Here is a 13,780-nt window from a genome sequence, read left to right on the forward strand (position 1 = left end):
TCTGCCTTCGGCTCAGGGCGTGATCCTGGCGTTCCAGGATCGAGTCCCACATCAGGCTTCTCTGGTGGGAGCCTGCTTCTTCCTCTCCCACTCCCCTGCTGTGTTCCCTCTCTCGCTGGCTATCTCTCTGTCAAATAAATAAATAAATAATCTTAAATTAAAAAAAAAAAAGTTGGAAGAGACTGTTGCATCTGGCGCATGACCATCAATAGGGAAGGTGACTTAAGACTGGAGATGTAGGCTGCAGTGAGGACTTCAGGTTTTATACTATTTGCAGTGAGAAGTTGTCGAGGGCCTCTGAGTGGGGGAGGGATGTGATCCTATCTGTACTTCCAAAACTCCCACTATTGCCTGTACAGTGGCTTGGAAGAATGGAGCAAGAGTAGAAAGCGGGAAGGCTGGTTAGGAGACCGTGGCAGAAGTTCAGGAGAGGAGGAAGACGGTTCTGAGATATTTTTATTTTTGTTTTTGAATTGGAAATTACTGGATATGTTAATGAGTAGGGGTGAGGAGGGATGGGCGAAAGGGAGAAGCTAAGGATGGCTACTAAGTGTCTGGTTTGAGGACCCAGGTGAATATATCGAGATGGGAAACATGGGGGGGGTGATTATTTTTGGGGGGGCAGAAAGAAAGGGACTCAGTAGTTTGATGTTGAACATATGGGAGATGTCTGACAATTATTTAAGCTGCCAAGTGATTTCATTTCCTATACTCCGTCTTCCGTGGAAATGATGAAAAGTTTATTTTTTTCCTGAAAAAGTTATTTAGAAAGACAGTATAGTGTATTTGGAAGAGGACTAGGTTGGTTTTGAGATGTTCTCTGGGTTACAGCTCTCCTTGGTCGTGCGACTGATTGTGGCCAACATCTCTGGATGATCTCTTCATCTAGTGACAGGGCATGTTGGACCTGATGTTCCTTAAAGTCCCTTTCAGCAGTGGTTTGTAGCCATGAATCTAAATTACCCCTTTAGATTTCCTCTCACTGCTCTGCCTAGGATTTCTGTATTGTGGCCCTGCTTGGCTAGGACTTGTTACAGGTTTTTTACTTTGCCTACATGGGACTTACAGCCAAAGATATTTGTATCAGGCCTTGTTTGTGCCTCCCCCACACCTTATTTCTTGAGCCTCAGTGGTTTTATAGTTAGATACAGACAGAAAATTGTTAGACTTCCTGCTGATGCATTCCTTGTAACAAAAGCGACCGACCTTTTGTTGTCCTGTCTAGGAAGTGTAAAAACACTCCAAGTGTTGGGGTGTCTATTTTTGATATTTTTAAAATGTTTAACTATAAAAGATCTTTTAATCTGTGTCCTAGAACACGTTTACCTTTCAGTCCATCCTGAATATGCCTTGGCTCTTCAAAGATTCAATAAAGCCCATGTTGTGCAGAGAAGGAGGGTAGAAGGCATCCCTGAGAGGTGCCTATCCTCTCCAGCCTAGTGTAGAACCAGTACCCATTTAGAGAAATGTGGAGGAACCCACAGTTTCAGCCCTTCCAGGGAAGGCACGAAAGTACTGCCTGGGAATTAAAGCACACACATCAATCAAGCTGATAAGTCTTATCCCCAGTTAATATATAATAAAATATTAACAAAGCTAAATCAAATGAGTTTTTAGTTTAGCTATATAAGTGGAAAGCAATTTTGAGGTCTGTTGCATAAAGAATTCCAGTTCCGTGGTAGAGGAGCAAATAAATGGGATTGGGGGCGGGTGACAAGAGGGGGTAGATAAATCACCCATTATTATCTCACTGCTATCAGCAGTGGTTCTTTAAGGCCAACATAGTGGCTTTATCAGGTTTCCTAACAGTTGGATTTCAAGATCTATAAGAAGTAAATTTGTATGAATATTAGCGAACACATTTGAAGGATCTATCCTGTGCTGTGAGCAATTCGTAGTAACTAACAGTAAGGCCCTATAATAGTCCAGTATTGGTTTTTACTTAATAAAATATTTAGTCGTAAATGTCTGAATTCTGCATCTCCCACAGGAAGGCATTTCTGTGCCCACTGACAAGAATAATTTAGCAGTTTCATAGTGGAGCGCTTAATTACTCATAATTGTGAAGAGTAAGATGTGATGAATTCCTCCTCGATGGACATACTAAATATTTTAACTAAGGAGATGACTTAAAGTAAGTTAAGCTAGTGAGATCATTTATTACATTTGTTAAACCAGTTTAAGAAATCTATCCTGTCCCGCATTCCATCAGATGAGAATACGTGCGTGGCTGTTTCTGCCGTGTGGCTGCAGGCTGCGCTGTTGGGGTGCATGGCAGGTGTTTGGGGACGAGGGTTGGGAGGTGAGCATGAAGAAGCTGGTGTGGTTTTTTGGATGTGGGTTGTTATGTTTTGCCCGAGTCACTCATGAGGATCCTTAGCTATATGTAGAGTGTGGTTCTCAAACTCTGGTTGCCTTTCTGGTTGGTCTGAGGGCATTTGTCCTACATCAGGACAAAGGAAGGGACTTGATAGCATGGGCTTTCTCTTAAACCTCATTGGTGTTTTCTTCAGGGAAGATGGCCTGAAGCAGTCAGAGGGAGAATGGAAAGGTAAAGGTACAAGAGAAAGTGTTTGCAGAATGCTCTCCTAAATTTCTGAATTAGGAAGAAACTTACGTTTTGGAGTAGAAAAAGAAGACTCCAGGTATTTCCGGAGTTAGCCAGATATGTCAGCCCAGCACAGTTGTGTCATGTTGGAAAAGGCTCTAGAGCCTCCTGCTTACCATTAGGGAAGGTTGAAACAACTTGTCTCATTAAGTTAAGCTTCTTCCCTTGAGTGTCTTATTTAGCTTTACTTCTCTTCATTCTCTTTCCCTGGTGATTTGGGTAAAGTGTCTGAAACCACTAAAGGTAAAAGGTTGAAGCAATCCCAAATTTAATAATCTATCACCTTTCTTTCGCGTATTTGAGCGTAATTCCCAGCAGTTCTTCGCTGAATTCATTAGAAGACAGCAAGTCATTAAAAGTTAATAAGAAACTATTTGTTTCTGTGAGTGTGAGTAAAACCACTTTGTGAGTCTGACATTGTTTTGCAGTTATAAAAGCCTTGCTTTTAGCCAATTTCCATTTTCTCTGTCTCCCTAGCTTACTCCTGGACGGGGCAGCTCTGATAGCAGTCCACAAAGCCAGGTATTACAAGAGGAAAGACGGCCTCGCCCTGGGGCCTGGACCATTCGTGACAGCTCTGGAGTATGCCACAGATACCAAAGCCACAGTCGTGGGGAAACCAGAGAAAACCTTCTTTTTAGAAGCATTGCGGGGCACTGGCTGTGAACCTGAGGAGGCCGTCATGATAGGAGATGTGAGTAGAAAAGCCCAGGAAATGCCCGCTTACCTGTCATGCGGGCAAGAGCCAACTTCGAGGCACTGCTTTGAAACAAGCAGACTCTCACTGTGGGTATCAGATGGTAGTAAGTGGGTACCTATCAGCAGGCTTGCCAGTAGATGGTTAGTGATACTCTTTAAAGAATTGAAATTTTGATGACTTCTGACATTGTTCATAGTGTGGTGAGATATGTGTACAATCAAAAGACCATTAAACGCAAGTCAATTAAATGCTTTATATGTCTTTTTGAAGAAAACCTCTATAGAAATTTAAGGGTTTTTTTTTTTTTTAATATTACGTATGCAGAGAACAATGTATACCTACAAAATTCTACAATTATTTTTTTCCTAGTATATGCTTTATGAAGAACTTCCCAGTCACCGTGCCACAAATAGCTACAGATATTGATTGCCTCGGCCCTCTGAGTGGTAGGGCTGGACGTGGATGATTAGAAGCTCTAGCCAGTGACCTCTGGCTGGGAGCACCTTGCCAGTTTTCCCCAGCGTCCTGGGAAAACGTCATTTTCTACAGGTGCCATGAGGGGGAAAGAGCTAGAAAGCACCCTGCCTTGTGCCAAAGGAGGCGTCAAGGATTATATTTCAATTTTAAGTAAGCATGTTAGGCTGGAAGGGACCACGGAGGTTGTCTGTTCCAAACCTCGTCATTTGATTGACTGGGATGCTGGAGCCCAGGAGGTAAAGCTCCATGCCTGAATTCCCACAGTGGGAGTGGCCCAGCTAGAAGCAGAACTCAAGGCTCCGGACTTCCTCTGAAACAAACTGTGGCTCCCTTGCTTGCCTCACTTGTGATGGTGTGGGTACAGCCCAGCGCTCCTCTTTCCCCATCCACTTCCTTCCTCACTCACCTGAACCTGAACAGGATAATCACTAAACTTGACGCTGCTTTGAGAAGCCATCTTTTTAGTCACATCTTTTCCTCTTGGCAAACCTTTAGCTGGCTTTCCTAGGCAAATGCATGTTTGAAGATGTGGGGACGTCAGTATTCTTTATCCCAGGAGTTACCCGTATGAGGACAGGGTGGGAGACGAGAAGGGCACGTGATGGCAGTGTTCAGCTGCGTGGAGGGTTGTTACCCCAGAGGTGGTGGGTTTTCCCTCCCTTCCCTTGTCCACTTTTTCCCACCTCTCTTCTTTCTTCTCTCCCTCTCCCCCATCTCTCTGCTTCACTAAGGCAAGTTTAGATGCAGTGGAAGATTTTAAGGTAGACCTTGAATGAAGATTTTGATACTCTAGAACTCACTTCCAAGGTCTGTTGTTGAACAATATTAATGATTGTTGAGGAAAAGACTTTCCTTCAGGCATGGTCTGAATGAGTCCTGTCCGTAAAGTCCTACAAAGACATAAGATGGCAGGATTGATTTTCTTTTTGGGGGGATGGGGAGGGGCAGAAGGAAAGGGAGAGAGAGAATCCTAAGCGGGCTCCACACCCAGCGCATAGCGCCACGCAGAGCTCGATCTCACAGCCCTGAGATCGTGACCTGAGCCAAAATCAAGAGTGGGACGCTTAACCAGCCGAGCCACCCAGGGGCCCCATGGATTGATTTTCTTGATATTTCTTCCAGTCCTTGGATTTTTATTACCTGCTGTTTATCATCACAGTCAACCAAGCATATTCCTCTCTATCTTGGGTAAGAATTGGAAAGAGGAGCTACCTTTTCTAACTGATCTGTTATCTCCAAGGGTGAAGTGAATCTCAGAGAATCTCAGTATTCTGATTTGGCTTGATTCCACCTTTGAGGGACAACTGGCTGGAAAGTAAGGATAGCGTGTTACGTGGGCAGCAGCAGAGCTGTCTTCCGAACGTAGTCCATTCATGGTCTGCATTTGGGTTGTTCACCTTCAGAGCTGCCGGATGAATAGAACGCTTTTCCCATGACCTGTTTTAAGAGGAGACATGTACATGTGGAAAACACGAGCTGTGGATGTGCTTTTTGTGTTTGATCGCTAGAATTACTACTCTGCTGTACACCTTCCACTTCTTCGACACTTCCCTTTCCAAGTGGCATGCTTCCCCAGTTGGTCCCATGTGGACTTAACCCCTTTTCCCCTCTTGTATTTTAAGAAAAAAGAATGCTATCGCACTTGGCCACCCCGTCCTATTCAGTCAGTCAGTTGGTAGGGTTCTGTTGACAAGCTAACTGAAGACAGTGAACTCAATGCTTTCTTTCTGCTTTTCTAGGATTGCAGGGATGATGTTGGCGGAGCTCAGAATGTCGGCATGCTGGGTATCTTAGTAAAAACTGGTATGTATCTTCTGCATAAGCCTTCTCTAAATCAGAATTGTAAAATACACAGTTGCTTGAAGAACAGTCTTTGGAGAAATGACAAAGCCCACTGGGCGCTTTAATTCTCTTTCTGTCACAAAGCAAAAATAAAATGGGCTCAGGATCTCAGGGAAAAAAGATATTGTGGGAGGGCCCATGCTGCATAAAACTGGAAAGATCAGAGAGAGTTCAGAGGTTATTTTGAAACTTATCAGAGATAACCATGCTGGTTGACAATTAGTATTTATATGTTTTTCTTGATCCACAAATCACCACATTGGAATGGACCAAAGGCGACTGATTTTGGATTGCTCTATAAAAGTATCTCCTTTTTTGGTGCCAGCTATGAGATGATAAAGTTGGTCTCCTTAGAAACTGGTGGGCTAAGTGATCTGATACTTTCCGTTAACGTTTCCATTTTTTAAAAATCACACAAAGAACTTTTATCTTTCACTATGTTAGGAATTATTTCCTATACCAAAATTAGGTATAGTCTTTGTGGCCCCTCAAAGTAAATTTAAGGAAGAGCGGGAACTTACTGGGGAGGACTCAGCTAATACAGTATTATGACTACAGAGGACCCATTAGTGTCATGGGTCCTGGCCTCAGTCCGCAGTGACTAACTATGCACGGGCATGTGCCTGGGTTCATATAATGCTAGCGAAACCATTTAAGAGGCTGTTCCTGAAAAGGAAGATTTAAACAAAGTTTCAGAAGAGCTGCAATATGGAAGTTTTTTAGAAAAAGTACATTTACTCCTGACTAACATTTATTCAAGAAAATGTGGTTGCATAAAAGCTATTTTAAATTTAAAAGTAGAAACAAGAAAGCATAGCTACAGCTACCATTGAATAAGAAGTATTTGGCAAGGCCTTGTGTGAACAGAGTGCAGACTGTGCCGGGGTCCTAGAGGGAATCATTGGAGCCTTGCAGACACTGACTCCAGTCTTTACAGAACGAACAGTGTGTTCACATTTCTCAGTCAAAATGATTAGCACCCTCCTGGGAACATTACTGCCCTTTGATGTAAGCAAAAGAGAGGCGCTATCAAGAAAAAGTCAAGAAAAGTCGTCACACTCATGATCCCTCCCTGTATCTTAAATTTTCAAATTCCTGCCATTCACTATTTTATTTTCTGGTCACTGAGGAAATCTCCGTATAACTATTTCTCCTCTTGTGTATCAGTCCTGTGAACACTTTCTCTCCTTAGTTCACATAATTAAGGATTTACTCCAAGTATCCAAACCGCCCTATCCAATGTCTTGTGGGCCTTGCTCCCCTCCCCCTTGGCTGGCCTCTGTGGGTTCTCCCTTCTTTTCTCCCTGGCAGCTGGTTGTGGTCAGCCTGTCACAGAGCCATCTGGTTAGTGTTAGAGAAACCAGCAGCATAACACAACCAAACTGAAAATATGTAACCAATAAAGTAGCGGAGTCCAGTGCAGGGAAACAGGCCCATTTGTACTGTTCATCTCTGGTCAGAGACAATCCCAAGTAAGCCCACTGTTCTAAAAGCACACAGGACGGCTGGCTGTGTGGATGCATTTGAACTGCATGCATTTGTACCAGTGCTAGGCTTCCCACTGTTGAAAATGATCACGAAGGTGTTCACCTGTCCCGTACTAAGTACTTCTTGTGGGTGGTCTTGAGCAATTTTGTTTCTCAGTGAGTAGCACATGATAGTTGCTCAGTATACGTTTGCCCAACGATTTGTTTTTAAAGATTTGTGACTAGTCCTACCCAGAATTTATTCGTTTAGCATGTAGAATAGTCACCTAGAAAAGATGGGGTCCGTCTTTATTTAATATCAAAATGGCTTCCTGTCTTCTCCCAGGAATTTATTCATCCAGGAGAGCACAGACTGCCACAGTGAGTGAGGCAGGCATGGGTGACGGTGGCGGTGGCCTGCTTCCTTCATTCAGCCCACGTTAGCGAGCACCTGCTGTGGGCCAGCCACAGTTTGAGGTGCCGGAACTGTCGCACCTCTGTAAGCCACTGTGTCAGTGTGGACTTTGTAGAAGCCCCCGCTTGCAGGGCCAGACAGCAAGAGCATTCTGCAAGCCCTTATCTCCACGGCTAGGAAACTTGACTTTCACATACGCGCCCTTAGGCCCCTGGATCTGGGAAGTAGGTGGTATGGTAGAGCAGTAGTTAGTAATTTCTGTATGAGACCAAGTAGAAATGTGGCAAGAGTTTGTACTAAATGGAATTTAAGCTTGAGAAAAAAATAGCAGCAGAGTTTTCTTTGTGGCCCATACTGCGGACAGGCGCCTTGAGGATGCTAAAGGCGAGTGAGACAGATACTCATTACCTTCGTACATTTGGTGCTGGCTCTGTTCCTGTAGGAATTCACAGTAAGACAAGGCAGGAAACATCTTCACCACAGTGCGGAGGTGTGGAACAGGGGCTTTTCAAGCTTTGCGCTCGCTGGGCAATGCCTTGTAAAGAGGTAGTTACTAGAGAATGGCAGGAACTCTAGGAAACGGTGGGTCTGTTGTTAGGGGAGCTGGATTTAGACAGAGAGTGCTGGAGAATGCAGAGGGATAGATGGCAGAGATCACAGAAAAAGGGGTGAGAGAGCAAAGAGAAGGGGGAAGTGCAGAGGTAGCCCAAGTGGCTAAAGGGCGCTTGGCCTTGTTCCCCAAGGCCTCAGATGAAGCAGTGTTCTGCCCTTCCTTCCTCCCTCACTCCATCCTTCCGTCCTCCCTCCCACCCTCCTTCCTTCCTTCCTCCCTCCCACCCTCCTTCCTTCCTCCCTCCCTTCCTTCTTTTCACTCTTAAAGAAAAAAATTGTGGAACGCTCACCACGTGTTAGTTGTTATGTTCAGTGCTGGGAATGAATACATTGGGGAAAATAACAGACACGGTCCCTACTCTCAGAGAACTCGCAGTCTTAGGCGTGAGACAGACATTAAACAGATAAACATATAATTGCAATGCGTTATAAATATTGTGGAGGCAAAGAATAGGGTGCTAAGAGAGAGGATAACAGGGAGGAGATGTAACTGGGATGGGAATGTGAAGTTTGACCCGCAGCGCGCAGGAGGTGATGGGGGTGAGAAGACTGTTGCCAGCAGAGGGGACGGCAGGTGTGAAGGTCCTCAAAGAGCCATCCAGTCTAGGACTGCAGTCTTGTGAAAGTAGCACAAGCTGAGGTTGGAGCGTTGCTGGCCAGATGACAAAGGGCAGCGGTAGGGATTTGGGTTCTTTCTGAAGGGCAGTGGGACCCATTGAGGGTGTTTAAATAGGGACCGTGCATCATCGGATTTACATTTGTAAGAGCTGCCTGTGACCACTGGGTGGAAGGGGTCCTCCTGCGCAGGGGTGTTCAGTTGTGTGTCCCACGTTCCAGAGCCCGGGGAGACTGAGGCGGTGCACCTGCTGGGCGGACCGTCCTGCCTGGCCCAGGCCTGTGTGCCTGCGTCACTCTCCGTCCCCACTCCCAGGCGGTCACAGGGTCCCTGCTTGGCAGCAGCACGTTCACCCTCGGGAGCTGAGAAGCCTCCGCGCTGTGGTGTCCTGGCTTCCACTGAAAAGCAATGATTCAGTCACCGTTCCTATCTTTAGGGCTGGTGGGGAAGAAAATGATTTCCCCGGCTGTGGAGATCTGAAGGAAACCGTAGCGGCCAGGTGCCCGGGGCTGCGACCGTCCGTTGTGAAGGACCAGAGTCCTGGGAAGATGCTGGATGTGATATTGCTTGGGATTGTCTCATTGCATCCTAAAGCTGCACTAAGAGATGCTGTGGGAGCTGGGGAGCCCCCGATTCTCCAGTACTCGCCAGGGTGGTTCGGTGGTGGCCCCGGTGCTCATGGACGTGATGAAGGTGGCATTTTAGCAGTAGCCTTTGTTCACTGGCTCTACTTTCATTCCAGGGAAATACCGAGCAGCAGATGAAGAAAAAATTAATCCGCCTCCTTACTTAACTTGCGAGAGCTTCCCTCATGCTGTGGACCACATTCTGCAGCATCTCCTGTGATCCTTTATGTGACTCAGAAGCAACCTGAGATGCAGCTTTTCATTGTCTGGAGTGACTCCCTCCCCGTCTCCACGCCAGCGTAGATAGACCCGGACCAGCACTCCTCTATTGTGCATGAATTAGAAAGAAAGGTATCGAATTGCAGCCAGCCACTATGCCTTGCTTATCCCTTTTGTTTTATTTTGTAAAAGAAGATGAGACCCAGAGAAAGGGAAAGCTGAGATTTTATGCCATTCCTTTAAAATATTCATCAGGTTCGGCAGGGCTGGGAGGGAGAACCTCCGGCGGGGAGTCGCGTTCTCTTCTGCCTCCTCACTGGTCCGTTGGGAGGGGGGAGTGTTCCAGTTGTGAATAAAACTGAATGGCATTTTTTAAATTATAAAATAATGTGTTGAAAAGGAGCATTTCGGCTGCAGTTTTAATATTGAGTTCAACTGTGAAATCCATCAGAAGTGCCAAGTGGAGTGCAAGTCAGAAGCAGCAAAATGAATTGTCCTTTGGCCCAAGTGATCAAGTGAATTTGCCTTAACGGATGTTGAAAACTAGATTATCTACCGTATTATTCCCAGCACGGGTGACTTCTTTTTCTCTTCATTAGCCAGAGATGACTAATTTAAATTTAGAACCTGATTTTAATTTAAAATAATATTTCCATTAATAACCTATTCATTGCAGATACCTATTATACTGTGTAACAGTTGTTTTGGAAATTTTATGTAAAATTAAAACTATCAGTATTTTACAGATGTTTTAATTAGACATTGTTATTAACAGGAACAGTGCAGAAACTAAAATCAAGCCTTTAATGTCTTACAGACCATGCATTTTTGAAGTTAGTGTCCACCGGGGTCCTATTAACTGTACATTTGCAAGATTTCATTATTTTTGCCTCTGACACTATGGGAGAAATCTTTTAGAAGCTATTGGGACAGATTCAAGCTTTTATGTACTTGGTTACTACAGCTGTAAAATGAAATCTCGTCTTGTAGCATGGATTATTCTTCTCATGCTAAACCCACCAAAATGAAGGGGCCTGAGGAGGTAATGATTTTCCTAGTGCATTTGCATACTGTGATCATCCTGGGCCTTCGCTGTTGTTTTACAGGGCTCTTGGGCATTGAGTTATTAGCATGTAATTGGACATCATTGTGGTGTTCACCTTACTGAGGCCCACGCTGATGTTAATGAGCTTCGGGCTTTGATGCTTGTTTAGAGATCAGCTTGGTCTTGGGTGGCAGGGAGCAAAGCTAAATAAATGGCAGCTCCCTCTCCTTTTGGTGGTTTGGTGATCACTCTGTTCTTGTTTTTGCAGATGCCCTGACTTAGTACTTACACAGCCTAGAGTGCAAAGGACAGCTGTGATAGGAGGGCGGCCGCCGATCAGAAGCACGAGTGGAATGGCCAGGAGCGTAGGTTTGGGGGCCTCGCCAGCACTTAACTAGCTCTGGACCCTTGGGCAAGTCACCTAGGCTCTCACGCCCCCTTTTCCTTGTCTGTAAAATGGAGACCGTGCCAGCACCCACCACATAGGCTTGTCGTGAGGGTTAAATGCGTGACCAGCATATTAAGTATTGAGAATAGAATCGGACAAATGCTGAGTGCTGTGTGTTTTTGGCACTAATGATGAGGCAGACATAGCAGCACTGCCCACACTGAATAATCTGATACATCTTGATAGAATTCATCTCAATAGTCAGTTCAGTGAGAGAAGTCTTCCTGAGGATTAAAAAAAGGAGACATTCTACTCCATTGAAACTCCCACACGCAGAGGCGCACGGAGCAGCTCTGCGTGCGGGTGGCGCTTGCAGCCTGGTGCCTGATGAATGTGCTCTGTTCAACTGGGGCCTGTTACCTGGCCGCCTGGGTCAGTGATGCCTTGGCTCAAGCACCACTGAGTGTTTGCTGGTTGCTACGTGCCAAGTGCCATGCTAGGAAACAATCCAGTGTATAAGAAGGGGATTTTGCCCTGAGGACCCTTACTAGTGGAGGAGCTAGGGAGAATGCACAAGATGTTACTAATACTCCCGTGGCCCTCCTCTGTGATGTCCGCCTGACTGCAGGTGGAATGAGGCGTTCCTCCTCGTGCCCTCCTCGCACTTGTTAGATTGTACTTCGATTCTCACACGTCCCTTCTCCTCCCCAAACAGGACTGTGGCTCGTTCTTTTTTATATCTCCTGCAACACAGGTGGTTGGATACTCAGATGGTTACTGAACCACTGCAAACTAGCTGTGAATACTATAGGAATTTAATGTCGGAACGTATAGCTATGATCAGGGAGGAGAAAATTACGTTTCATTTTAGACCCGTTGCCCATAGGGGAGGCCCCATTAGACACTCAGAAATAATGGATCTGATGCTTTAGAGACAGGTTGGAGCTAAAGCAAAGAGGTAGACATCACCGATGGGTCAGGAATCAAACAGAGTGACAGGAATGGGTAAGACCATGTGAACATAAGATCCCTGGCCTAGAGAAATGGCTTCTTTCCTCCGTTCTAGTTGGGCCGTCTTGGGCCATTGAAATCTTTGTTTCATGTTTTATTTATTTAACAAGTATTATATAGGGCTTGTTAACCAACCTGTCCACAGTGAGGTTCATGAGGATAAATAAAAATCTGATTTTAGATCCAGGTTACTATAAACATTCCCAGCATAGCCGGTTGGTCTGCCTTGGGCCTCACAGAGGAGATTTAATAACTGAAGTACCGAAAAAACTTCATTTTTCCAGCCATCCCATTTAAAGGGCTTCCCAGTGGTATGACCTCAAGGACAGTGTTTGCATCAGTTTTACTATAATCCTCTCCTAAGTCCATAAAAGGGACCAAGTACCATTTTGGGACTGGAAAGGCCCACTATTAGGAGCGAATTACTGAGCATCTGCCGTAAGCCAGGTGTGTGCTGGGTGTGGAAGAAGGCAGAGGGCCAGTCCAGTGGCAGAGACAGATGGCCGTCCTACCACTTCAGTCTCCTCGCTCCAGAATTGGCTAGTTTTGCTGTAGCTCTTACTACCCACCATTCTGCATCTGTCGGAGCTGATCGGGGCCGTCGAACTCCTGTAGCCACAGATGTCAGAAACTCTCTTTGGAAGGATAGTATCATCACCTCACTCTTAACCCCACATTCAAAAGTTACTGTACCGTGTTGGACCAGGAAGTCAAAAACACACCTGCACGGGTTGTGAGATCTTTGGTTTGAGATCCGTGGTGGTTCATGTAGGATGAAACTGAAATCCTTGGGCACCTACAGTAAAGAATTTTTAAAACTGCACTGATCTGTTTCACTAAAACACTCTGCCTCAAACAGCAGAATCCCTTTTCCGTATTAGCAGTTGCTTGTGGAAAGCCATGTTTGCGTTACCACATTCCTTTGACACAGTCACAAAAACTTTTCTTCGGCATAAACGCATAGGACCTTTGCTGACTTTATCACGCCAGCCGTCAAGGCCTACGACCCCGAAGCATGCTGCTGTCTTTAAGGGACAACCAGAACAAGACACCAGAGCACCAGAAATCATTTATCATTTAAATTACGTATCTGTTAAAATCCAACAGTTTTGAACACCTTACTCTTCAGTGCTTACCTTCATGTCATACACATCTCAACTCCTGTTTGTTTCACTGGCTAATGTGCCTGAGAAAACCAAATTATTAAGTGCCAACTGTGGGTAAAGTACGAAGGAAGAGAGAGTGTAGCTCCAGTTCCAAGATGCATCTCTTCTAGTTGGGACATTGAAGCATGTGAAGATACACTGGACAGCCCAAAGGGCTCTGACAAGTTCAAGGTGCGTAAGTCCTCTGAGAGAAGAGGTCGTGTGCAGTGAACTAAGTGCTTTGGAACAGTAATAACAGCTTCTAGCCTGTGAAGCAGCTCCAGTGCTCGTTTTAAAGAATGTTGCATTCATTCGATGGCAGTGACAAAAATACCACAACCATGGGGCTAACATTCGGGTAGGGTAAACAGACGATAAAACGTACACACAGCTACTTAATACAATAGCTGTATGGCTACGTGAGGATCAAGAAAGCAAGGGAGGGAGTTATTTTAGATATGTAGAGTCCAACTGAGAAGGCGTCTGATGGTGACCTGAATGAACTGTGGGGACAGGCTTTGAATTCTAACACAGAGACTTAACCTTAGTGGCCAACATCCGGGTATCAGGAGGTCTCGAATGCAGATCAGTTACTACTGGTTTTCCTAGG

At 45.3% G+C, this 13,780-nt stretch overlaps 1 protein-coding gene across 2 annotated transcripts in view; it reads left to right on the forward strand.

Moving 5' to 3' along the window:
- The window catches only part of HDHD2 (haloacid dehalogenase like hydrolase domain containing 2), a 34,200-nt gene extending 23,876 nt beyond the window's left edge, over window positions 1–10,324 (forward strand). For both annotated transcript variants that reach the window (XM_087869839.1, XM_045790020.2), the window contains 3 exons: window positions 3,086–3,302; window positions 5,525–5,588; window positions 9,479–10,324. In XM_087869839.1, coding sequence (XP_087725965.1) covers window positions 3,086–3,302; window positions 5,525–5,588; window positions 9,479–9,582 — 385 coding nt within the window. In that variant the 3' untranslated portion in view covers window positions 9,583–10,324. The remainder of the gene's footprint in view (window positions 1–3,085; window positions 3,303–5,524; window positions 5,589–9,478) is intronic.
- The last annotated feature ends 3,456 nt before the right edge of the window (window positions 10,325–13,780 follow it).

This window comes from Ursus americanus, chromosome 19 (assembly GCF_024610735.1).
Source record: "Ursus americanus isolate L20-20 chromosome 19, mUrsAme1.1.p, whole genome shotgun sequence".
Lineage (NCBI taxonomy): Eukaryota > Metazoa > Chordata > Mammalia > Carnivora > Ursidae > Ursus > Ursus americanus.